Below are 26,789 nucleotides of genomic sequence, written 5' to 3'. Positions count from 1 at the left end.
GATAGGAGGAAGTTTTACCAGAATATGGCTTCAAGGAACAGAGTGCTTTGGGGGAACTCTGGAAAGCAAGTGTTTTGAATTTAGAAGAGTAATCATACAATCTCAGCATTGCTTCCTGAACAGAAAAAGAATTTTTTAACCATTGGTACAATTCAATGATATCATAAGAGCATGAACAACAGGAAAATCAGATCAAACATTATTAACACTTTCAAGGATAAGGACAGACTCAGAAGGGTCTCATGACAGTGGAGCAATTCTCATTTCTTATAGAAAAAGATTATTGACATCATCCTCTTGAAGGCCTCTTTCATATCTTTATTTCTAAGGCTATAGATGAGAGGGTTCAACATGGGTGTGAATATCCCATAGAAAAGGGAAACCATCTTTCCCCAGTCCTTAGAAGTGGACGAAGGTGGTTGTAGATACATGTATATGCCTGTTCCAAAAAAGAGAGAGACCACAACCATGTGAGACCCACACGTTCCAAAAGCTTTTCGCCGTCCTTCGGCTGACCTGATTCTCAATACTGCTTGAGCTATGAAGCCATAGGAGATGAGGATCAATGTCACTGGAATTAGCAGAATTAACACACTGAAGAAAAAGAGCTCGGAGACAATAGGCTTTGTGTCAGCACATGACAACTTGAGAAGGGCAGGAACCTCACAGAAAAAGTGGTCCACTTCCTGATGACCACAGCGAGGCATGTTAAGGGTCAAGGAGGACTGCAACACTGAGTTGCTGAAGCCAGTGAGCCAGGAGAAGGCTGTCATCTTGAAGCAGAACCAGGGGTTCATGATGACTATGTAGCGGAGGGGTCTGCAAATGGCCACATATCTGTCAAAGGACATAACAGCCAGGAGGAGACACTCCGTAGCACCCAGAGCCAGGAAGATGATGAGCTGGGCCACACAGCCACCATAACTGATGGTCTTTTTGTTCTGACAAATGTTTTTCAACATATGAGGGACGGTGCTCGTGGTGTAACAGAGATCTAATATGGAGAGGTTTGTGAGAAAGAAATACATGGGAGTGTGAAGCTTGGGCTCCAGAATGCACACCATCATGATGGACACATTGCCAAAGATGGTGGTTGCGTATGATGCTAATAGGAGCACCAAAAGGGGCGTTTGTAGCCAGGGCTTGTCTGAGAAGCCAAGTAGTATGAACTCTTTTGAGGAGCTCTCGTTTGCCCGATTCATGATGACTCACTAACTTTTCATTCCTGAAAGCATAAAACGGGAAAATTGTCAGTCAGAAATTATCGAATACTCTTATTGTAACTGGACTGGATTTAGAACAATTATAATGAATGATGCAATGCAAATATAATTTATAGTCGGTAAATAGATCTTGTGAAATACAGTATAATTACCCCATCGTTAGAAAGTAGGTCTTCTGTTTGCAGTAGTTAGGTTTGACTTTATGCAGTAAATCATTACATTTAAATGCCAAAAATATAAACTTACATGCATAAAAATGGACATTTATAAGTTCTCAATACATTTCAATTCCTCTTTCTCCCTTTTCTTACCTTTTAACTTACCTTAATAATCATTTGATAATAAATACTGCTTTTAACCCAAAACTTTAATTCAAGCTAGAAATGTTGAGTAATATCGATTTTATAAGGATATCATCTAAATCTGAAGTTGATCTAAGGAAATTCTGCTTGTTTTAGTAGTATGTTCTTAAGATATCTTGAGTTGTCTCTTCCTCTTGTGTCGGGAATTCCTGTTGTGTCTCAGTAGGTTATGAACCTGACTGGGGCCCATGATGATGTGCGTTCTATCCCTGACCTTGCTCAATGGGTTAAGGATCTGTTGTTGCTGTGAGCTGTGATGTAGGTTGCAGACACAGCTCACATCCCACGTTGCTGTGGCTGTGGTTTTGGCTGGCAGCTACAGCTCCGATTCAACCCCTAGCCTGGAAACTTCTATATACTGCACGTGTGGCTCTGAAAAGAAAAAAAGAAATAACATGTGTGAACATCCATTCCCAAAAAGAGCTATCATGAGTACTACATGCTTTATTATTCATGGTAGTAAATACCATGTGGTTTTATTTGTGGTTTATAGTGATGATCACAGGTGGACATTTCTCTGCATCTCCAAAGACCTTGTTGAAAATTGTAAAACTACTAATCTAATTGTTGCTTGCTAACACGTGACAGACACTGCTCAGTGTCTGAAATAATTCTAATTCTCACCAAAACCCTGATAAATAGATATTATCTACATTTTATGGCTACTGTGACTCAATGAGAATAATTTGCATATTCAGTAATCTTGAGGCCAAGACTCAAAGCCAGGATTTAAAGGCTATTCCTTTGTAATATAAATCCTCAATTCCACCTAAATCTCCAGACAGCGCAAGAAGAGGGCACAACAGTGGTTATCAGGGAAAACAAGAACCAAAAATCAAATAAAATTGATTTTCTTCAGTCAGTGGAAGTTATCAGTTATTTAGGTATATGGCCCAAGGGCACCTAAATTTCTTCAGTGTACTTTGAAGAAAAGTACTTTGTACTTTTCAGTGTACTTTGCATGTTTAAATGCAAGGTCATTGATTATACTTACCCCATTTGAATTTATAAGCATAAAAATAGAGTGTTGCTAGATTGATTTAAAAAGAAGATGAAATAAGAAGGATTGACATATAACAAAGTGGAGTAACATTGTTATTTGAACTATAATTTTACCATGGGGTGTCTACATGAGAATGAATAGAGATGGTTCTAAGATTTGTAGCTCTTTCTATTATATGTAGCTTCATTTTTGGCTTTTTAGGTACAGATATACATTATTACTTGGTTATTACCAAAAATACACTTTCAATTGAAAAATGGAAAAGGACATAAGCTTTGACTTATCTATGTGTTAATATAGATTTAAAATTTTGGGAGTTCCCGCCATGACTTAGTGGAAACGAATCAGACTAGTATCCATGAGGATGCAGGTTTGATCCCTGGCCTTGCTCAGTGGGTTAAGGCTCTGGTGTTGCCATGAGCTGTAGATTGCAGATGTGGCTTGGATTCTGCATTGCCATGGCTGTGGTGTAGGCCTGCGGCTGCAGCTCTGATTCAACCCCTAGCCTGGGAACTTCCATATACCATTGGTGCAGCCCTGAGAAAAAAAAAAAAAAGACAAAAAAATTAAAAATTTTTACATGAATAAAGTTTATGTACATTTATAAAGGACACTTGTAAGATGAAAAATGCAGTGTTTATGGCAAAACTATTTAACATATTAAAATATAAATAATTACTATTTTATAATTATGAGAAAATACCAAAAATCCAATAAAAAGAGAGCGATGGATGTAAATAAGCAGATTGAGGAAGGAAAAGAATATGAAGCAAAGGTGAAAACAGAAAAAACATGAAACTTTCTCATCATTAAAGAAACACAAGCATTTGGAGAGAATAAGCAATGAAATCCTGCTGTATAGCACAGGGAACTATAGTCAATCACTTGTGATGGAACATAATGGAGGATAATGTGAGAAAAAGAATGTATATACACGTATAACTGGGTCACTTTGCTGTACAGCAGAAATTGACAGAACAATTTAAATAAACTATAATAAAAAATTTTAAAAATTTGTTCCAGTAATAGGAAAGCTGTAAAATCTAAATTAACATGTGCTTCGAATAAACCTATCTACAAAATAGAAACAGACTCACAGACATAGAGAACAGACTTGTGGTTGCCAAGAGACATGAACGGGGAAGGGAGTGGAATGGCCTGGGAGTTTGGGATTAGTAGATGCAAACTATTACGTTTAGAGGAGATAAGCAGTGAGGTCCTACTATACAGCAGAGGAAACTATATCCAATCTCTGAGGATAGACCATGATGGAAGATAATATAAGAAAGGGAATGTGTATATATATACAGGGTCACGTTGCTGTGCAGAAGAAATTGGCACAACATTGTAAATCAACTACACTTTAATTAAAATGTAATAAAATAAATTAAAAAACAAAACAAAGGAAATACTACATTGTCTATTCATTAGGTAATGTTAAAAAAAATCATCTTTATAAGTTAGCACTTCAAAATCCTGCCTCTGTAGCTAGAATATCCCAGCATTTTATATCTGAGCTGTGTGATCCTGGGCAAGTTGGTAAACATCTTTATGTTCAAAATTCAAAAATTCCATATTATTAATGAGTGTGTTTTTTATTTTATTATAATTGATTTACAATGTTCTGTAAATTTCTGTATAGTTCTAATGTATACCCATTCAAACATAGGACAGTGCTAGAAACATAGTAAGAATTTAATGAATGTGAGCTATATATCACTAATAGCATCTATAATATTAATCATTAGCAGTAATTATTAATAGTAATAATGTATCATTATCTCTGCTTACCATGTATATGACAAAAACAGACTACCAAGTTCCTATTGGTGGTACCAAAGCTTATTATTGTAATTTTATAACACTATAGTATGAAATTATTAAATATCATGTCATTTTTTCTTTGTTTCTAGCATAATACTGAGAACATAGCTTTACAGTAAACAGTGGTCAAGTCAATGGTTAATACTACATATCGAATTGCTTCAAGGGCATGAGAGATAAGAACACTCTGCTAAGCAACTCTTCTTTTCCTACTATTCTTTTCACATCTTCTACTCTTTTCTACATTTTGTATGGCACTGGCATCAGCTCATCCACCAATTCCTCTTTTACATTATCAGAAACGTGAACTTACTCTTTGAAAAAGACATTTCATTTCACTGTCATCATAACTCTTTTCCTACTTATATACCCTCTATTAATTAAAAGAATCTCTAAATACCCCAATTATATTTTTGCTCACAAAATTCCACAGACTCTTTTAATGTAAGGTGGCATAATGAGCAAATGTTCATCCAAAAGAGTGAAATGGGAACAAGAATTTTTGGAATCACTGAAAACATTTGGCATTTATTTCAAGATTCCCAGGAAATAAATTGAACTCTTGGTTATTTAATGTTGTACAACCCAGAGGAAGGGATGTCTGTGAAATGATCTTGAGAGACTCTCCCACTCATGGTAATAACATAATTCTCTGAATAGACATCACTCACTTTTTTTCCTAGTGTCAAAGAGATGTCTGTACAATTCTCTGTGCCTTGTTTTGAAGAAAGTTTGGTCCAAAGACAGGAGGAAAAATGCAATGACTTTTTGAGCTTTCAACCCTTGTGAAATTCTTATTCAGCTACATTTTGCCAACAGATTGAAAATGAAATTAGCATATAACCCAGACTCAATTAAAATACAAGAAAAAGTCCATATGGAGAGGTAAAATTGTATTATACAGATTATCTTTGGTTACCCAGGTATTTTTGATTGACACTGTCTCTTCTTACCAGGTCTAATACAATGAGAAGCTGATTTTATAGATATCAGCAACACTGAGTCATGAGAGAGGGTTGTACCTTTAAATAAAGGGCTTACTCTTCATACAATTCTGTGTGCTCTTCTAGCCCTAGGGATGTGAGAGTCCCTCAAGTTTAATTGGTCATTATGTCCAGAGAGGAAATATGTGAACTCTATTCCCAACTCTACTGGTAGCATAATTCTGGCACACAGACGGTTCACAAATTTTTAAAACTAGATTGAAAATATTAGTAATAAACATAAACCATAAAAAATAAGTTTAGAATTGTTTAAAGGAGAGTAGTTTTAAATGAACTTATAGACCTCATTCTTTGAAATGGTCTCAGGGTCAAATACAGAGTCCACAGACATAGTATATGGAAAGTAGCATTTATGTTGTTCATTGATTTTTGTGATGAATGTCTTTAAATCTGCTAGAGATCTGCAGGTTAAAAACAGACCATACAATGGACTTCCTGGGTGGCTCAAAATATATCATACAAAATCATAGCATATAAATTAGCATATTGAGTTTTAAGATTAGCATGAATTCACTTGGACAGAACTACAGTTGACTCTTGAACAAAATGGGTTTGTGAGAGAGGACAAGATGGCGGAGGAGTAGGGGGACATGCTCGCCCTCTCCCACAAACACAACAAAAAAAAGCACATCTACAGAATAAATGACTCACACAGAACAGCAACCAATCGCTGGCAGAGGAACCTAAACTCCAATAATGGCAAGAAGTTCGTGACATTACTGGGCAGAACGGGAGAAAAGAGGAGAGTGAGAGAAGGTGAATCCGAGTGGGACGGGCGATCCCGAAAGGGAACTGCGGAGGAGAAAGGGATCCCACACCCTGGAAAGTCACCTATCGGGGGAAAGATCAAACGAACCGGAGGAATCTCCAGATGCAGAGAAGAGTGTAGCAGTAAGTTGGAGTACGGAAAAGCCGATCAAGAAGCGAATGGACCCTCTGAACTACGGGCACAGTCACCAAAAATTGAGACGCCTGGGTGGGGGCTGGGCACCGAATCCTCGGCTCCAGAGGTTAGTCCCCGGGAAAGGGACGGGGGACGCCTGGATGGGGGCTGGGCACTGAGACCTTGGCTCCAGAGATTAGACCTCGAGAACGGGCTGGGGGGGCGGGGTGGAGCGGAAACTGCTTGGGAGGTGTAGAAACCATTTGACGGGGCAGAGACAGCCTGGGAGACTAGAAAACAAAGCTGTCACAGAGAAAGGGAGCAATACTCTAGGGGCAGGGAAGTGGAAAGCCACATCAGAGGGAACCTGGGAGAAGAGCCTGGTCTGCGCCTGTGCTGGGGAGGGGGAGAAGAAGGGGTGGGTCCCCATAGAATACCCCCCACACCACAGCAAGCTTACAGGCCCGCTAGCTAGCTGAAAGCTGTGCTTCCCAGTGCATTCCCCCCCAAACCCTACGCTCTTGCTGAACCTGGGGCTGCCTGCCATCCAGGGGGGCTGGCCTCAACAATTGCCTGAAGCCTACCAACGCAGAGGCTGTCCCTGCACAGGCCCGCTTGCCCTTTGGAGGGGCTACACTTCCGCAGAGCAGCACCAAACACCACCAGCCCCCGAGAAAAGGCCTGCAGCCCAGAAAAGCTAGAACAAGCTTAGCCAGGCCGTGAATAGATCTGCCTAATTCTCCAATGGTTTTTCTGAGTCAGGCTGCCCCGGGGAGGAGCCTCTTGGGTTTCCAACGGCCCTGCTACCCGCCCAAGCCCCCAGGGGGTGCCCCACTCCCACGGAATAGCTGCTCAGCACCACCAGCTACCTGGAGGACCCCCTGCAGCCCAGAAAAGCTGCAACAAGCTTGGCCAGACTGTGAAAAGATCCACCTACATTCGCAGGCCGTCCTTCTGAGTTGGGCTGCCCTAGGGAAGAGCCTCTTAGGTTCTCAGTGACCCAGATAGCTGCTCCAGCCCCCAGCAGGTGCTGCACTCCTGAGGAACAGCTGCCCAACACCGCCAACCCCCTGCAAGAACCCCACAGCCTAAAAACACCAGAGCAAGCTCTGCATGACCAAGTGAAATCTGCTACCATCATGGTGTGGACCTCCCAGTCCTGTCTGCCCTCAGGAAGCCCTCCTTTGCTTCAAAGAAACACTGTGAGCCCCATCAACACTCCAGAAAAGCCACACTGCCTCAAAAAAGATGGACCAACAACGCCAGCCCTCAGGAAATATTCCACGGCAGTGACAAGGCAAACACTGCCCGATCACGGAGAGTACAACTCCCTCAGGAGAAAGAAAACAACAAGCAAGATGAAGAAGCTGAGAAACCACCCCCAGTCAAACCAACAGGAGAACTCACCTAAAACAGTCAACAATGAAACAGATCTCTGCAGTCTGACAGACCTGGAGTTCAAAAGAGAAATAGTGAAAATACTGAAGGAATTAAGAGAAGATACGAACAGTAATGCAGATACCCTCAGAAAGAAGCTAGAAAATATAAGGAGGAGCCAAGAAAAACTAGAACATTCATTTGCAGAGATGCAAACTGAACTAGGGGCAGTAAAAACCAGAATGAATAATGCAGAAGAACGAATCAGTGATATGGAAGATAGAATAATGGAAATCACTCAATCTGGTCAACAGACAGAAAACCAAATCAAAAAACGGGAAAGCAATATAAGAGACCTATGGGATAATATAAAGTGGGCCAATCTACGCATAATAGGAATTCCAGAAGGAGTAGAAAAAGATAAGGGAATGGAAAACATATTTGAAGAAATTATCGCTGGAAACTTCCCAAATCTAAAGGATACTGGATTCAAGATACAAGAAGCACAGAGGGCCCCAAACAAACTGAACCCAAACAGACCCACACCAAGACACATCATAATAAAAATGGCAAAAGTTAGTGATAAAGAGAGGATCCTAAAGGCAGCAAGAGAAAAACAGAATGTTACCTACAAGGGAACCCCCATAAGAATATCAGCTGATTTCTCTACAGAAACACTACAGGCCAGGAGGGAATGGCAAGAGATATTTAAAGTGCTCAAAGGAAAATATATGCAACCTAGAATACTCTATCCAGCAAGAATATCATTCAAAATAGAAGGGGAAATAAAAATTTTTCCCAACAAACAAAAACTTAAAGAATACAGCAACACAAAACCCAGGTTAAAGGAAATATTGAAAGGGCTTCTCTAAACCAAAAAGAAAGGAAGGAAAGGGAAGAAAAAAGAAAAGAAAAAAAGAAAGAAGAAGAAGAGGAAGAACTAGGACTGAGGAAACTGCAATCAGATAGTAGTCACTCAAATAAGCCAGCATACAGATTTAATCATGAACATGCTTCAAACAAAATAAAATTAAAAAGGAAAAAATAAAAAAGAGTCATCAAAACCATAAAATGTGGGCAAGGGATGTTAGGAGGTAAATAACCCTTTTTGTTTGTATGTATGTCTCTCTTCTTAATTTTAATATAGTAATGAAGAGTTTGAACTTACAGGACCATCAGGCTAAAACACACAATTATGGGAAGGGGTTAGCATACTTAAAAAACAGGGCAACCACAAGCCAAAACCAAATATTGCATTTGCAAAAAAAAAAAAAAAATACACTCAAGCAGATAATAACAGGAGACCATCCAACCAAAAAAAAAAAAAAAAAAAAAAAAAAAAAGAAAGGAAGAATGGAGAACCATAGAATCAACCGGAACACGAGGTTCAAATGGCAATAAATAATCATCTATTAATTATCACCTTAAATGTCAATGGACTGAATGCCCCAATCAAAAGACACAGAGTGGCTGAGTGGATAAAAAGGCAAAAACCTTCAATATGCTGCCTACAAGAAACTCACCTTAGGAGAAAAGATACATAGATGGAGGGTGAAAGGGTAGGGAAAAATATTTCATGCCAATAGACAAGACAGAAAAGCAGGAGTCGCAATACTCATATCAGACAAAATAGACTTTAAAACAAAAGACATAAAGAAAGACAAAGAAGGACACTACTTAATGATTAAGGGATTCATCCAAGGAGAGGATGTTACTATCATCAACATATATGCCCCAAATATAGGAGCACCCAGATACATACAACAAATATTAACAGACATAAAGGGAGATATTGATGAGAATACAATCATAGTAAGAGACCTTAATACCCCCCTCACATCAATGGACAGATCCTCTAGACAGAAAACCAATAAAGCAACAGAGATCCTAAAGGAAACAATAGAAAAGTTAGACTTAATTGATATCTTCAGGACACTACATCCAAAAAAAGCAGAATACACATTCTTCTCAAATGCTCATGGAACATTCTCAAGAATCGACCACATATTGGGACACAAAGCGAATCTCAATAAATTTAGGAGGATAGAAATTATCTCAAGTATCTTTTCTGACCACAATGCCATGAAATTAGAAACCAACCATGGGAAAAGCAAAGAGAAAAAACCTACTCCATGGAGACTAAACAACATGCTGCTAAAAAACCAATGGGTCAATGAGGAAATCAAGAAGGAAATTAAAAACTACCTTGAAACAAATGATAATGAAGACACAACCTCTCAAAATCTATGGGATGCTGTGAAAGCAGTGCTCAGAGGGAAATTTATAGCAATACAGGCCTTTCTCAAAAAAGAAGAAAGATCCCAAATTGACAACTTAACCCTCCACCTAAATGAATTAGAAAAAGAAGAACAAAAAGTCCTAAAGTCAGCAGAAGGAAGGAAATTATAAAGATCAAAGAAGAAATCAATAAAATAGAGACTCAAAAAACAATAGAGAAAATTAATAAAACCAAGAGCTGGTTCTTTGAAAAGGTGAACAAAATTGACAAACCCCTGGCCAGACTCACTAAAAAGAGGAGAGGAAGAACCCAAATCACCAAAATTATAAATGAAAAAGGAGAAATCACAATGGATACAGCAGAAATACAAAAAAACATAAGAGAATACTATGAACAACTGTATGGCAACAAGTTTGACAATCTGGAAGAAATGGACAATTTTCTAGAATCTTACAGCCTGCCAAAACTGAATCAAGCAGAAACAGACCAACTGAACAGACCCATCACTAGAAATGAAATTGAAGAGGTCATAAAATCACTCCCTACAAATAAAAGTCCAGGACCAGATGGCTTCACAGGTGAATTCTATCAAACATATAAAGAGGAATTGGTGCCCATCCTCCTTAAACTCTTTCCAAAGGTTGAAGAAGAAGGAATACTCCCAAAGACATTCTATGAGGCCACCATCACCCTCATTCCAAAACCAGACAGAGATACCACCAAAAACGAAAACTATCGCCCAATATCATTGATGAATATAGATGCAAAAATTCGCAATGAAATCTTAGCCAACCGAATCCAACAACATACCAAAAAAATTATACACCATGACCAGGTTGGGTTCATCCCAGGTTCACAAGGATGGTTCAACATACGCAAATCAATCAGCATCATACACCACATTAACAAAAAAAAGGTCAAAAATCATATGATCATCTCAATAGACGCAGAAAAAGCATTTGACAAAGTTCAACATCCATTCATGATCAAGACACTCGCCAAAGTGGGTATAGAGGGAACATTCCTGAATATAATCAAAGCCATTTATGATAAACCCACAGCAAATATAATCCTCAATGGGGAAAAACTGAAAGCCTTCTCACTCAAATCTGGAACAAGACAGGGATGCCCACTCTCACCACTGCTCTTCAACAGAGTTTTGGAAGTCCTAGCCACAGCAATTAGACAAACAAAAGAAATCAAAGGCATCCATGTAGGAAGAGAAGAGATCAAACTGTCACTGTATGCACATGACATGATACTATACATAGAAAACCCTAAGGACTCAACCCCAAAACTCCTTGAACTGATTAATAAATTCAGCAAAGTAGCAGGATATAAGATTAACATTCAGAAGTCAGTTGCATTTCTGTATACCAGCAATGAAACATTAGAAAAGGAATACAAAAATACGATACCTTTTAAAATTGTACCTCACAAAATCAAATACCTCGGAATACACCTGACCAAGGAGGTAAAGGACCTATATGCCGAGAACTATATAACTTTAATCAAAGAAATCAAAGAAGATGTAAAGAAATGGAAAGATATTCCATGTTCCTGGATTGGAAAAATCAATATTGTGAAAATGGCCATCCTACCCAAAGCAATCTACAGATTCAATGCAACCCCTATCAGATTACCCATGACATTTTTCACAGAACTAGAACAAACAATCCAAACATTTATATGGAACCACAAAACACCCAGAATCGCCAAAGCAATCCTGAGAAACAAAAACCAAGCAGGAGGCATAACTCTCCCAGACTTCAAGAAATACTACAAAGCCACAGTCATCAAAACAGTGTGGTACTGGTATCAAAACAGACAGACAGACCAATGGAACAGAATCGAGAATCGGGAAATAAACCCTGACACCTATGGTCAATTAATCTTTGACAAGGGAGGCAAGAACATAAAATGGGAAAAGGAAAGTCTATTCAGCAAGCATTGCTGGGAAACCTGGACAGCTGCATGCAAAGCAATGAAACTAGAACACACCCTCCCCTCACACCATGCACAAAAATAAACTCCAAATGGCTGAAAGACTTAAATATAAGACAGGACACCATCAAACTCCTAGAAGAAAACATAGGCAAAACACTCTCTGACATCAGCATCCTGAATATTTTCTCAGGTCAGTCTCCCAAAGCAATAGAAATTAGAGCAAACATAAACCCATGGGACCTCATCAAACTGAAAAGCTTTTGCACAGCAAAGGAAACCAAAAAGAAAACAAAAAGACAACTTTCAGAATGGGAGAAAACAGTTTCAAATGATGCAACGGACAAGGGCTTAATCTCTAGAATATATAAACAACTTATACAACCCAACAGCAAAAAAAACCAATCAATCAATGGAAAAATGGGCAAAAGACCTGAATAGACATTTCTCCAAAGAAGATATACAGATGGCCAACAAACACATGAAAAAATGCTCAACATTTCTGATTATAAGAGAAATGCAAATCAAAACTACCATGAGATACCACCTCACACCAGTCAGAATGGCCATCATTAATAAATCCACAAATAACAAGTGCTGGAGGGGCTGTGGAGAAAAGGGAACCCTCCTGCACTGCTGGTGGGAATGTAAACTGGTACAGCCACTATGGAGAACAGTTTGGAGATACCTTAGAAATCTATACATAGAACTTCCATATGACCCCGCAATCCCACTCTTGGGCATCTATCTGGACAAAAGTCTACTTAAAAGAGACACGTGCACCCGCATGTTCATTGCAGCACTATTCACAATAGCCAAGACATGGAAACAATCCAAATGTCCATCGACAGATGATTGGATTTGGAAGAAGTGGTATATATACACAATGGAATACTACTCAGCCATAAAAAAGAATGACATAATGCCATTTGCAGCAACATGGATGGAACTAGAGAATCTCCTACTGAGTGAAATGAGCCAGAAAGACAAAGACAAATACCATATGATATCACTTATAACTGGAATCTAATATCCAGCACAAATGAACATCTCCTCAGAAAAGAAAATCATGGACTTGGAGAAGAGACTTGTGGCTGCCTGATGGGAGGGGGAGGGAGTGGGAGGGATCGGGAGCTTGGGCGTATCAGACACAACTTAGAATAGATTTACAAGGAGATCCTGCTGAATAGCATTGAGAACTTTGTCTAGATACTCATGTTGCAACAGAAGAAAGGGTGGGGGAAAAATATAATTGTAATGTATACATGTAGGGATAACCTGACCCCCTTGCTGTACAAAAAAAAACAAAAAAAAAAAAAACAAAAAAAAAAACAAAAAAATGGGTTTGAACTGGGAGGCCCACTAATATGCAGATTTTTAAAAATAAAGACACAAAATATATATGTACAGCATCATATGCTAGACTTGTGTTGAAGAAGATACCCTATCCTCATGTAGGCATAAGACAAGTGACATTTATATAAAATTAATAATATATTCATTTTCTTACTATTTATAACTTTGCTTTCAAAGAATTAAATTACCTTTAAAGTATGTCTCTTCCTCTTTCACAAGTGTGTTTTAGCCTATCATTACAAGAAAGTGTTTTTTAAAAATGTAACGGCATTACTAATACTGTATTATGAATATGACTGTAATACTTCATAAACATTTTATGGTGATTCACTTTTCAGTTTAGGCTACTGTGAAGCAATTGTATCGTTTACACTAGACTAACATAAATCAGTCATCTAGCTCCTTTTTTGTTAAAAATGCACGAGTCATTATACCTTTAAATAAATACAAATTTCTTTTTCACATTGTCTTTAATTTTTGATTTCTGGTAATACATATAGCATCTACACTATTTTTTTTTTATCCTATAAGACAATATTAATGTAGATACTGACAGACAGGTTTCATCTTGTAAACAGAGGATGTAAACTTATGGTATCCATAAATATAGTATAGTACAATAAATGTAAATGTATTTTCTCTTCCTTATGATTTTCTTAATAACATTTTCTTTTCACTATCTTCCTTTAGTATAAGAACGCATTATATATGACATATAACATTTGTTAATAATCTGTTTATATTATTAATAAGGCTTCCAGTCAAAGGTAGTTGTAGCAAAGTTTGGGAGGAGTCAAAAGTCATGAATTTCTGACTGAATCAAAAAAAAAGGATCATCACTCCTAATTCTTGTGTTGTTCAAGGGTCAACTGTAGTTGAAATGATATGGAATTGGAACAAGAAGGTTTTTTAAAATAAGTTGCTTTGTGGAATTTATAACAAAATATATGTGCTCACCTAAGATTTGGTAAAATAAAGAAAATTGAAGTTGAATTGAGCATCAGCATAGGTATAATCTCTAAGAAAATCTTTTGCTAGTATTTTAATGGATTTATTTTTTCTTGCTTTTCTTTTGTATAATGCATTTTTATAAATTGTAAAATCATATATGTAGAATCTAATCATTTTCTAAATCATTACATTTTCTTAACACATGTCCTTTGTGTTGTATAGCACTTTTATAAATTAATAATTTATATATATTTACGTACTTTACCAACCATTTTCCTATTAAATATTTGTATTTTTATTGGACTATGGTTGATTTATAATATTATATTAGTTTCAGGTATACATCATAGTGATTCATTATTATTACAGATTATATTCCATTAAAAATTACTTTAAGATAATGACTATAATTCCCTATGCTATATAATATATCCTTGTTGCTTCTTTATTTTATACATATTAGTTTGTGGCTTTTAAAATCACACCCCTAAATTGCTCCTCCCCCTCCCCCTTTTAGTATCCACTAGTTTTATCTGTGGGTCTATTTCTGCTTTGTATACACACACACACACACACACACACACACACACACACACACACACACACACACACACTGGAATACTACTGAGACATAAAAAAAAGAATGAAATCTTTCTATTTGTGACAACATGGATGGACATTGAGGGTATTATGCTAAGAGTAATAAGCTGAACAGAGAAAGACAAATAAATATGATTTCACTTATATGTGGAATCCAAAAAACAAAACTAACAAAATGAAACAAAACTAGACTCATAGATACAGAAAAGAGGTTGTGGTTGCAGGGGGAAGGAGGATGAGGGAATAGGTGAAACAGGTGAAGGGGAAGAAGAGGTACAGACTTCCGGTTTTTAAATAAATAAATCATGAAGATGTAATGTATAGCATGGGAATTGCAGTTAATAATATTGTATATTGTATCACCTTTTTGTGGTGACAGAGGATAACCAGAATTATTGTGCTAGTCATTGCACAATGTATACAGATAATGAATCTTGATGTTGTGTACCTAAAACCGATATAATATTTTAGGTCAATTATACTTCAACATAAAAACTAAACTAAAATAAAATAATGTTCAGTGAATGCCTCTTCCATGGTGATGCTCTCTGGTGGGCATTGATATGCAACAAAAAAGTCCTCACACTTTGTTTCCACTCCTGTAGACCTGCATTTCCACCTGATCTTGTCTTAAATTTCTAATCTTGCCTTTTCTAGGCCTCTGATGAATATACAAGCCCTTTATCCCTGTCCAAAAGCCTGTGTATGTCTATTTCTTCTTCTGTACAAAGTTGAAAACCAAGTGTACATTGATCTGTCCCCTGAGAGAATTTCCTCTCACTATTGCCCTTTGGGGTGACTCCTAAATTAGGCTCTATTTTAGAGTCTGTTCACTTACAGCTCACAACAACATATAAAGCTGACTATGTGTTAGAATCCTGAAGTTTTTCTTCCCCCAGCATCTGGTCATTTGAAAACCTTCACGAAGACATAAGTGTTATTGGAGAATGCTGCACTGATGTAACAGAGGTAGGTGATAATTGAGACACTAGTCCACATAGTGTCCTCAGGACATGCTATGATCAGATTCCAAATGTTTAGTTTCCAATTATATGGTGGATTTTTACTGCATGAATCTGACCTTATGAGCTGGTGAATCTGGCAATATCCAGCTCATGATAAGAAGTCCTAGTTGCACAATCACTTAATATCTCTACTGCATCAGAATAGCTGCCTTTTGAGTACACATAATTTTCTCTTTCACAAGGCATATCCCTGATCCAGAACTCTGAAAGTCATCATGTCACTCTTCTTTTGGATGTCAGAGACCCTATATAAAGCTGATAGCCTTCTTAGTCATCTAACAAATAATTCATAGCAGAACACCCAAGTGTGGCATATATTTTCTCCAAACTCATTGGGTTCCATCAAATGTTGTGCCTCTTTTTTCTAAGTGGCAAAAGTGCAATTCACTTTCTTAATATTACAGAGAGTGTACTAGCACCCTTAAGATTATTTGGCTTATGAAACTTAATGCGGAGGGCCCTAAATCTTTGTAAGGTTTATATCCCACACTCTGACATGCACGTGAGAAATATTCAGACTTGCAGCTTCTTGCTCTTTAGATTTAATTAGGATGCTGTCATCAATATAAGAGAATAATTATGATCTTTTAAATATCAGGAGAGTCAAGATTCTTGCAGACTCTGGGAAAAAAGAGAGTTAACATAGCTCCAAGAAGAGACAGTGAATATGTCCTGTTGTCCTTCTTTCATAAATGTAAATGGCTTTTGATTCTCTGTAGTGATGGGGATTGAAATGATGCATTTAATAGGTCAACCCACATGCCAGGGCCTGTATTACTCTTTTATGGTTAAGATTCTACAACTGATACATCACTGAAAAATGGGGCAGTTATTTGTTAGGTTTAAGGTAATGCATTTTAATCTACTTTAGTACCTCTGGTTTTAATAGATGAAAGCCATTATCTCTTTATTCTTCATCCTTTATGTTTCAAAGTCTGAACAAATCTATGTACTTTCACCAGGATGCAGTGTTGCTTCTAATCTTGTCTGATGAAGGGCAGTTTTATGGAATTTCCCTTGGCTTTTTCTCCAACAGGGCATCCATGAAGAAGTTCTTCCAGCTGCTTAGGTGTATCTATCCCATTATGTATCTAGGGACCTGAGAAATATCATAGGTTACATTCACGAATCCACCAGACTAACTGTAAATTGGACATATCCTTTCTAAGCCCCCACTCTAACTGGGGTCATGGTAACATCTTGTGTGCCCTGCCTGGTATATGTCAACTAAGACTCCGTATTGAATGGCCCTCACAATTTTGGTCTTAATGTTTGTATTTCCCCTTTGTACAATTAATAAGGTCAATGGTCACAGATCCCTTTGGGGAAATACTAAGCAGAATATTTATTGTATATTCTTGGAGTGGCATTCCAAAGTTATTTCTTCAGGGATTTACCCTTCTCTTTAACTGATAGGAAATAGATCTGAGAACAGCCTTAGATATGGGAACTGAGGAAAGAATCATTTTTTTTAGTTGCAGCTTCCATTTCCATTTCTCCAACTTGCAATTTTTTTCTGACCAATCTACTCCACCAACTTTGTGATTGTCTCTACATATGTCTCACCTCTAGGAAAATTAAAATTTATTAGCCATTACCATAAGGTATTTGTGGATTAAGGCACTCATGCTGCTGACCCAGCCCTGCTGTCCATTATGTTAATTATATTTACATGGGTCTGGTAAAGAGCTGCCATTTGGCCTCTGCTCATCTGGAATTTTATCATTCATATTCAGTGTGGGGATCTCACTTCCCTGAAAGCATCTTATATTGTTAACCCTGGTCTGTAGAGGACATTAAGCTTCTCAAAGATAGTTTGCCCTTTATTAGTATAGTCCCTACTCCCTTAATAGAGTGTGTCCTCTGGAACATCACAGGAAGTGGTTAGTTGATGGATTCTCTGTTGGTACATTATAAATCTATTCTCACATCTCTAACTCTGATCCTCATTGCACTTTAATATTTTCCTAAGGCAACTGCATCAAATCCATCACATTCACCCTGCATATAAATCTGTCTTGTAAAGCTATTTTCTTTTAGTTTCTATTGGTTAGATTTATTTGTTTTATTTATAAAGATTTTTATTCTGAATCCAGCATCCATTTGAAAAGTTGAATTCCTAAGTATCGGGAAATTTTCTGGTGTCTATAAATGTTTCCATATCCAGCTTTATATTCTGTTTCTCCCCAAGAGAGGTTACTTATAGTATATGTTAGCCAGGTCCTACCTGTTTTAGAATAACCTATTTTCTCTTATATCAGGCTCTCACTTCTTGCTCTGGAGCTGTTGAGTAATGACAGTGAGAGAGTGTAAGAAGGTCTGTATCATCTTGCAAGGAACATGTTTCTAATATCTCTGGCAAGTAGAGATTTCTCTCCTAGCAAGACAGAGGAGATTGCTTATGTCAATTTTAGAGGTTCAGAGAAATTTGAAAGTTCATGTTTGAAGTGTAGCTATACAAATTCCACCATCCCAGGTTTCAATGTCTGACTCCTTCCCTATCAGGGTCTTGGCTTTAGTATAAAAGGTTTGTTGAGGCTTTGTATTTTTGTCTCTTTGTAGCGCTGTGACCCTTATAATTAAGACTTAGGTCTGATTTTCAACACTCTTCCCTATGCAAGATATGAGAATCTCTTTATATGTTCTATGGGAGTTATCTTGCTGTTATAGCATTCAGTAGTTATTGGTTCTCAAAATATGTTCCCTGGACCTGCATCACCGTCATCATCATCATAATCATCATCATTATCTAGGACCTTATTTATTAGAAATTCCAATTTGGATCCTTACCCCAGACCTAGGAAATCATAAACTCCATGTATGGGGTCCAGAAATCTTATGTTTTAATGAGCAGTTTGAGACTATGGATATAAGTTGAAAATTGACTGACTGATTGGAGTAGACTATTCTTTTTCTTCTTGGCTTCCAAGACAGTCAATAAAGTCAGCAAAGTTGACAATAATCTGAGTATCATTACTCTTATAATTTTCAAGGGCTGGATGTACCATATACCCCAGTGCTTCTCCTTTTACCTGTACCGTATCCAAAGCCACAACAGGTGAGGCTTAGTAACAAGTGATGTTAAAGCATGTTGAGTTAACACTATTCTGTTTACCCCTTTCAACAGAGGGCTTATTGCCATCTGACTGGTGACTTATTCATTTCATGAGTACTTTTTAAAGAGCGCATCCAAATGCTGCTTCCAGATCACTTCTATTCAGGTCCTCTAGAAAACAGAGCTTGAGAATAGAAATTAGGTTCCAACAACTATCGGGAAGTGATTTCAGGAATAATGTGTGAGGGACAGGAAAGTGAGATGGTTAAGATAAAGACAATGTAAGGGTGTATTATTCAGGTTGTGTACAGTGGAAGCTCAGTTCTCCTGGGGCCTGCTGGAAAGCATATGATTTTTTCACATGAAGGAAGGGTTGCTGGAATACTTACCCACTTGCTACTATTCTCCCTTGTTTGAATATTTCCCCTAGGGTCATTAAACGTCTTGCATTTGGAGGCGGCACTTGTCTTTGGGCCAAGTGGGCTCCCACAGTGTCAGACAGGGCCTTGGGCAAACAATGAAAACAAATACAGCATGCTTGAACTAGGTCACTATCAGAGTGTGTGATATGAATCCGAATTCACACAGAACTATCCACTGAAGCTCTGCTGAAGTCAGAGGTGGCACCAGAGGCATTTACTTTAGGAGGTGAGATGTAAATACTGTATTCCACATTTTCAACTACAAGAATTGGGCTGCACTGACATTCCACAAAAACTCCTCTAGATACTATTCTGAGAAGTGAGGAGGTGAGCTAAAAGGAAAGCACAAAGAAAATTGATGTTTGTGAGAAAATCTCAATAGAAGTAGAGGTGGAGAGAATTCTTGCAGTATTTTGCATTGTGAATATCAGCTAAACTAAGACTCTCTCCTCCTATCCAAGAATCTTTTGAGAATATTTGATCCAGGACAAGGCAAGGGATTTATGTCTTCCACTGATTTGTAATTACAAGGGAGCTTAGAGAGACACGATAGAGGCATTGAGATACAAATATATGGATACAAATACAGGAATATATGTACATACAAGCCATATTAAAAACAAGCCATATTAAAAAAAAAGAGAAACCAAGAAATGTGCAACAATCTAGCTTTATACAAAGAATATAAACCAGAAGTTACTGTAACTGGATGAAAGTCACAGGATGGAATAGGAGGCAACCTGATTTTGGAGATGGGAAAATCTACAAGACTCAGACATTTTTTTAAAACATCCACTTGTTTCTTTTCCTGTATATCGAACTTCAGATTCATAATCAGAGTGCTATATTTTTACTCTAATTTGCCAAAGTTTACAGAAAATAAAGTGACAATGGCACAAAAAAGAGAATAGAGACTCAGAGTATATATGGATTTTCTAAAATACATATTGTAAAGAAAAATACATATAGTAAAATACATATTGTAAGTAAAATAAAAATATGAGGCATGAGAGACCTTGTGCATCTTGATTCCCTTCAAAATATTTGTGCTTGCAAGTTCTTGCAGATTAATATCATGTAAGCATGAGAACTACTGATTGAGAGAACTTCAAATAAATCTACTTATTGTGTGTGATAAAGTTAAATGTGATTCATGACAGGTAGGTAAGAGTAGGGTAGATGGATAGAAAACTGTAGAATCAGAATATTCAGGAAATATCTACCAGCAAGCTGCATAAAAGCAAAAAAATAGACTGTTGCAAAACCTTAGGTAAATAACTGTGATATCATTATGTTACTGAAACTGCATTAGACTGAGATTAGGAATCCACCTCTATCACTATAGAATAGATTGTAAATACCAGGTCATGTTAATATTTTTCTTAGAATCTTGGTTTGAGTGGTCCATTTGACACAATATATCATTTTTATATGATTTAAAATGTTTTCAACACTATTTCCAAGCGTTTGATTTTCTCTAGTTCACTTTATCATTCTGAGATTATTTAAAGTGGTGAAAAATATATAGCATAACTTCTGTTAAATATATGAAAATGATTCAGGCATATTTTACCACCTGATAAAATTTTCTGAGTGAGATTAAATAAACTAATCCACTTAGAAAATTGTGAGTTATGTGATAAGAACTCAGTCCAGCATAACTATGCTCCTACTGCTGATTATCAATATCAGTTTAATTTATGGACCTCTAATTAAAATTTCTATCTATTGATTATATGTACATTTTCTTAAATTTAATTTATGTTTGTGGAATGATTTGGTAAACAATAGATTGTAAGTGAAGTGATGGAAATGGTATCTGGAATTCACCATCAGAATTTTGATAATTTACTTTCCTAATATTTGGAAAAGGAATATTTTTATTTAAATATTGGCATAAATAATGCTTTATTAAACATGAGAGAAGGGAGCCTGAGCGTTTACATTTCTTGGAAGAATATGGATTTCCAGGAGTCACTGAAGGGCATAGATTTGTAAAATCTTTTTCAAATCATTAGCATTGATTATTTTTCTCCAGTGAGTCTTATTGGGAGACTCCCTTGGCAAAGCTTATTGTGAATGAAAATGATTGGAAATTTGAAAAGTGGTATATAAAATTTGAGGAGCTGACAATTTTTGTTATGCTACATGAATAGGAAAAATGGAAGGGAACAGAGAAGCAGGAAAGTAAAGGGAAAGAGTACAGAATACAAAAAATTTCAACAATGGAAAAATGGATAAAGAAGAAAGAAAAGGAAATATGGTGTTGCTTCTCTTTACTATGTTAAAAATATGCCAGTGATTGAGTAAAAATAATATTTTCTCAAATCTTTTTAATTTGCTGGCGAGATGAATAATAGATAGTACATATTCCAAATTTGTTTTGTAATCTCAGTTTTTATGAGAAGAAAAGCACCTTGAATACAGATATGGCTGTTTTGCATTATAAAGATGGATAATTTAATATGTTGGGAAGTGAGAGCAATTACTTTTCAATTCTTTGCAAAGAAAAAAATGTAGAGACATAACATTTCATTTTTCTTTCTTTTTGTGTGTGTTTTTAGGGCTGCACCTGCAGCACATGGAAATTCCAAGGCTAGAGGTCAAATCAGAGCTACAGCTCCCAGCCTATGCTACAGCCACAGCAATGCAGGATCTGAGCCAATCTGTGACCTACACCACAGCTCACAGCAATGCCAGATCCTTAACCCACTGACTGAGGCCAGGGATCAAACGCGCATCCTCACGGATACTAGTTGGTTTTGTTACCACTGAGAAATGATGCAAGGCCAACATTTCTTTTTTCTAAATAACACTGACATGTTTTGTAAAACTTTGCTTATATATTTTGATGTTTGTCATCTAGAACAATCAGTTGAATAGGATCATGATCAGGATCATGAATCACAGCTAACAAACATTGAACAGTTACTGTGGGCCAGGAATTCTCTTCACATTTAATTTCTTCAACAAGCATAGGTAGGTTCTATGATTCCTCTTCTCCATTTTTCAAACAGACAGTCTGAGAAAGAACTAAGGTAAGAACAATGAGTTTAAATAACTTTCTTAGATCACATACCATAAAGTGGCTGAGGAAGAATTAAAGCTCAGAAATCAAGAGAAGTAGTGGAAAGGAGGAATAAAGAAGAGGAAAGGAGGAGGAATAGAAGAGGATGAAGATTGAGGGATAGAATAAATAAAAAGGAGAGGGAGGAACATGGGAGAAAGATATTCAGACAAATTGAAACAGTGAGATAATATAACAAAAAGAATAAAGAGGTAGGAAGAGAATTTGAACAGTAATTTATATAAAAATCTATAAAAAACTGTAGTAAATATACAATTTTAGAGCAAAGATAGAATGATCTCACAATACTTAGCAAAGTCATTTTGACTAGTAGTTGTTTGATATGTATTTAAGTACTATTTATAATGCAGAGCTCTAGTGACATACAAAATATGAAGAGGAGTAAAGAGGAAGAGAAAAATAGATAAAATGGATGATGGATTTGAAAGATTGAAACAGGTTACTAAATCTTATATATTTTTCAAAATATAGAAGGAAAAAGTCTCACCCTTGAGTAAAAGGAATCAGATAATTCATATTGTCCCTCTTCCTGTCTCTGTACTAGAACCATCACAGGCATTTGGGCAACTAGTTTTGAACCATTCTCTGAAGAGGCTGTTGCTCCAGAAGCTATGTTCACAATTTGCAATGACAGCCATAGTGATTTCATCCTCCTGGGCTTCTCTGACAAGCCATATTTGGAGAAGATTCTCTTTTGGGTAGTTCTGATCTTTTATTGCTTGACTATTATAGGAAATTTGGTCATAATTCTTGTCTCCTTGAAGGATCCAAAACTCCACATCCCAATGTATTACTTTCTTTCCAACCTTTCCCTACTAGATCTCTGTTTTACCAGCAGCTGTGTTCCACAGATGTTGGTTAATTTTGGGGGTCCAGAGAAGACCATCTGTTACATTGGCTGTGCTATTCAACTCTATGTCTTCTTGTGGCTTGGGGCCACTGAATGTGTGCTTCTTGTGGTCATGGCTGTGGACCGCTATGTGGCAGTGTGTCATCCACTACAATATACCACTATCATGCACCCCAAACTTTGTCTGGAGTTGGCCATCCTTGCATGGGGAACTGGCCTGATTCAGTCTCTGACCCAGTCTCCTGCTACCCTCCAGTTACCCTTCTGCTCCAACCGGAGGTTGTATGACATTGTGTGTGAAGTTCCAGCCCTCATTCAAGTCTCCAGTGTAGACACCATCTATAATGAAATCCAGATGTCCATAGCCAGTATTATTCTCCTGGTGGTGCCCTTGGTCATTATCCTTTCCTCTTATGGTGCTATTACTAAGGCTGTGCTGAGAGTAAAGTCAACTGAAGGGCAGAAGAAAGCATTTGGCACCTGCACTTCTCATCTTCTTGTGGTCTTCCTCTTCTATGGCACTGTCACAGCTGTCTATCTTCAACCCAAGAGTCACTATGCTCATGAACAAGGCAAGTTTCTCACCCTTTTCTACACTGTCATAACCCCAACTCTTAATCCACTCATCTACACTCTAAGGAACAAGGAAGTAAAGGGGGCACTAATAAGACTAGGGAAGAAGACCTGGGATGACTTATGTTGGACTATTGCTTAATCTGAGAAGAGAGAATAACCTCATCATAAAAAGCTGAAGATGTATCTCCCAACCCTAAAATAGTAAAGAGCTGCATTTTATTCACGTTGAGATTTCAATTCCATTCATCAGTCATTGATCAAGCCTTATTTGCCTCATGGTGCTGGTTTAGGCACAATACAGTATAGAAATGAATATATTTGATAGTTATTTTTTTAAAGAGTACATAGTACTGCTGAATTTGGACAACAAAAGAAATATAAACTTGCAAAATAAAAGACAAATATATGTTTCATCCTTTCCATTTATTTCTTTTTCTTTTGTTCTATTTTCCTCCAAGCCTATCCACTACTTTCATCCAAACATCTGGAACAATAAGGCTCTTAACATTCTCAGAGACTTTTTAAGAGACACTTAGTTAATGGTGATTTTTGGTTCTGAGTTACTTCTGCCTCCTTGCCTCATGTCCTTTGTTGATGTGTAATGTCCCTAAAAATCCCCAGTGCAACAGTGTTTGCCAAGCAGAAGTCCACACTGCTTCCTGGTACTGCTGCTCTATGAGAATCTTGTGCCCAAGATTCTTATTTTGAGCCGCAATATTCTAGGTCTCCTGTTATAGGACTAGACCTATATCTTTTCTTCATTCTGTGTCTCTGTAATAATGAAGTGACTCTATTTTTATCAGATCAAATTCTTATTCATTCATCTTAGAGATATTTATTGATTTTTATTAAGTTTCTATTTATGTGCTAGATCCTGGGTATATAATGGTAAATAATACACAAAAAAAATCATCAACATCATGGAACTTATTGTCAATGGTGCACAAAGATATAAACCAAAACATTTAAAATTTATCATTTTAATGGAGAGAGATTTGTTTTTCAGCTCCTGCCTAGGGCTTATTACCATGCCACACGCCTTTGACTTTTGAATAGTATCTACTAAAGATTTATTTATTGATGCTTTTTAATTACTGCTTATAAGTGTCCACTACTCTAGTTTGTTTCACTGAAATCATGGATATAAATTGTTGACTCTCCTGTGTGATTGCTATTCAACTGTGCCTCCCATCTGTTAATGCCTATTTCATGCATCAATGGAATTAGTATGAAGTCCTATTCCATCCCATTTTTCTGTACTGATGAACTGTACCATTTTCTGATTTGGAGATTTCATATCAAACATTTTTAAATTTGAATTCTTATTTGCAAACTTAAAAAATGATTAAGTCACTCAAACCAGCACCAATGTTCAGAAATAATAACAGCACAATTACTATGAGAATGTAACATAATTTCTCACTGTCAATAAGAGAACAACGGTTATATAATCATTTTGTTATCCTTTCATTCAATTTAAGGAATAAAGGGAGTAACTGAGAAGAAATCTAAAAGGACAGAGTTTATTTTATGACATCTGACTTTAAGATTGTAGAACTGGAGCAGCTCTAGGGGATGACTAGTTTCATGGTATGGACGTAGTAACAAGTACCTGATGTTGAGAGGTAACTACTTTAGAGAGGGAAACAAGGATGCTGGCGTACTCAAAACTTCATCTTACTCTTGATATAGCCTGTAATAATACCAGGGCCTTTAGCATAGAAAACTGCACCTGATGCCAACATGTAAATGCATGGTAGGGAGAGAGGTTATGATACCATTAAATGAAAGTAGCAAGAATGAAGAAACACAGTTCCTCAAATTTTATTTTTTTATTTTTTAGTTCATTTTTTTTGTCTTTTTGCCTTTTCTAGGGCCACTTCCCGTGGCATATGCAGGTTCCCAGGCTAGGGGTCTAATCGGAGCTGTAGGTACCAGCCTACGCCAGAGCCACAGCAACACGGGATCCGAGCAGTGTGTATGACCTACACCACAGCTCATGGCAACGCCAGATCCTTAACCCACTGAGCAAGGGCAGGGATCAAACCTGCAACCTCGTGGTTCCTAGTCGGATTTGTTAGCCACTGAGCCACAATGGGAACTCCCAGTTCCTCAAATTTTAGAATTCAGAAGATTCACATGGTGTTCTTGTTAAAAATTAAAGTACTTGTGCTTAGTACTCAGAATTTCTGATTTAAAATATCTGATTGTGCCCTGGGATGGGCATTTTAAAAAGCACTGTAGGTGATTCTGAGGCAGGATACCTAGGACCACACTTTGGGAAATTGCAGTCTAGATAATTGCTTGGCCAAATGACATGGGTGACGAATTCATTTACAAAGTGGAAGTGAAGGGAAGAATGATCTTGAAGTGGAATAAAGCCAATAGCTCAAATCCCACATTCTGAAGTATTGAGGATAGGATTATTTTCTCACAAGGGAGTTGTGGTTGAAACTGTTTTCAGGAGAGAGTATCAATTCAGTTAATGCTAGGAGGTATAGAGTATATTAAGTAAATCATTTGAGGATACAGGCGAATTATTAATTTTTGAACAAACCCAGTGCTACATTAGAAGGTTTTGTGAAGGATAAGGGCAAGAGTATGGGGAAGGAAGGGACTCCACTATGGGAATAACAGCATGGAAAAATAAAGGTGACTAAGATACATTTACATTTTGGGAGATGACTAACAGTGTGGATTTAGCTATGTACTTATTTATTGACATAATTTTTTTTATCTTAATCACAAATTCCTAAAAATTTTTATTGATGTATAGTTGAAGTACAATGTTGTGTTAATTTCTGATGTACAAAAAAGTCTCAGTTATGCATATATATGTATATATGTGTGTGTTCTTTTTCATATTCTCTTCATTATGATTTATCACAAGGTATTGAATATATTTCCCTTGCTATACAGTAGGACCTTTTGTCTATCCAGCCTATATATAATAATTTGCCTTTGCTAATCCCAAACTCCCAACCCTCCCCTTGGTCCACCTTCTCCC

General features: G+C 37.1%; 3 protein-coding genes across 3 annotated transcripts in view; 2 read left to right on the top strand and 1 right to left on the bottom strand.

Moving 5' to 3' along the window:
* Window positions 1-260: 260 nt before the first annotated feature.
* Window positions 261-1,202, bottom strand: LOC100514059 (putative olfactory receptor 2B3). The gene has a single exon (XM_003128264.3). It carries the CDS (start codon window positions 1,200-1,202, stop codon window positions 261-263), a length of 942 nt encoding a protein of 313 aa, XP_003128312.3.
* Window positions 1,203-5,979: 4,777 nt separating this feature from the next.
* The window catches only part of LOC146401418 (uncharacterized), a 274,139-nt gene continuing 253,329 nt past the window's right edge, over window positions 5,980-26,789 (top strand). The window contains exon 1 of the mRNA XM_084966873.1: window positions 5,980-6,426. Within this exon, the coding sequence (XP_084822999.1) occupies window positions 6,007-6,426 (420 nt within the window). The 5' untranslated portion in view covers window positions 5,980-6,006. The remainder of the gene's footprint in view (window positions 6,427-26,789) is intronic.
* On the top strand, window positions 22,968-23,921 carry LOC100157751 (olfactory receptor 2H2-like). The gene has a single exon (XM_001928437.4). The coding sequence runs from the start codon at window positions 22,968-22,970 to the stop codon at window positions 23,919-23,921; it is 954 nt and encodes a 317-aa protein (XP_001928472.3).

This window comes from Sus scrofa, chromosome 7, assembly GCF_054392235.1.
Source record: "Sus scrofa isolate SSC_HxYL_T2T_F1_AM1 chromosome 7, Sscrofa_HxYL_maternal_Yorkshire_Landrace_v2.0, whole genome shotgun sequence".
In the NCBI taxonomy this organism is placed as follows: domain Eukaryota; kingdom Metazoa; phylum Chordata; class Mammalia; order Artiodactyla; family Suidae; genus Sus; species Sus scrofa.
Note: the sequence above shows the minus strand (reverse complement) of the source record. Positions and strands in the feature narration are given on the sequence as shown.

Excerpts from the sequence above, each read along its gene's own strand:
- LOC100514059 (XM_003128264.3), bottom strand. The coding sequence starts at position 1,202 with ATGAATCGGGCAAACGAGAGCTCCTCAAAAGAGTTCATACTACTTGGC.
- LOC100157751 (XM_001928437.4), top strand. The coding sequence starts at position 22,968 with ATGTTCACAATTTGCAATGACAGCCATAGTGATTTCATCCTCCTGGGC.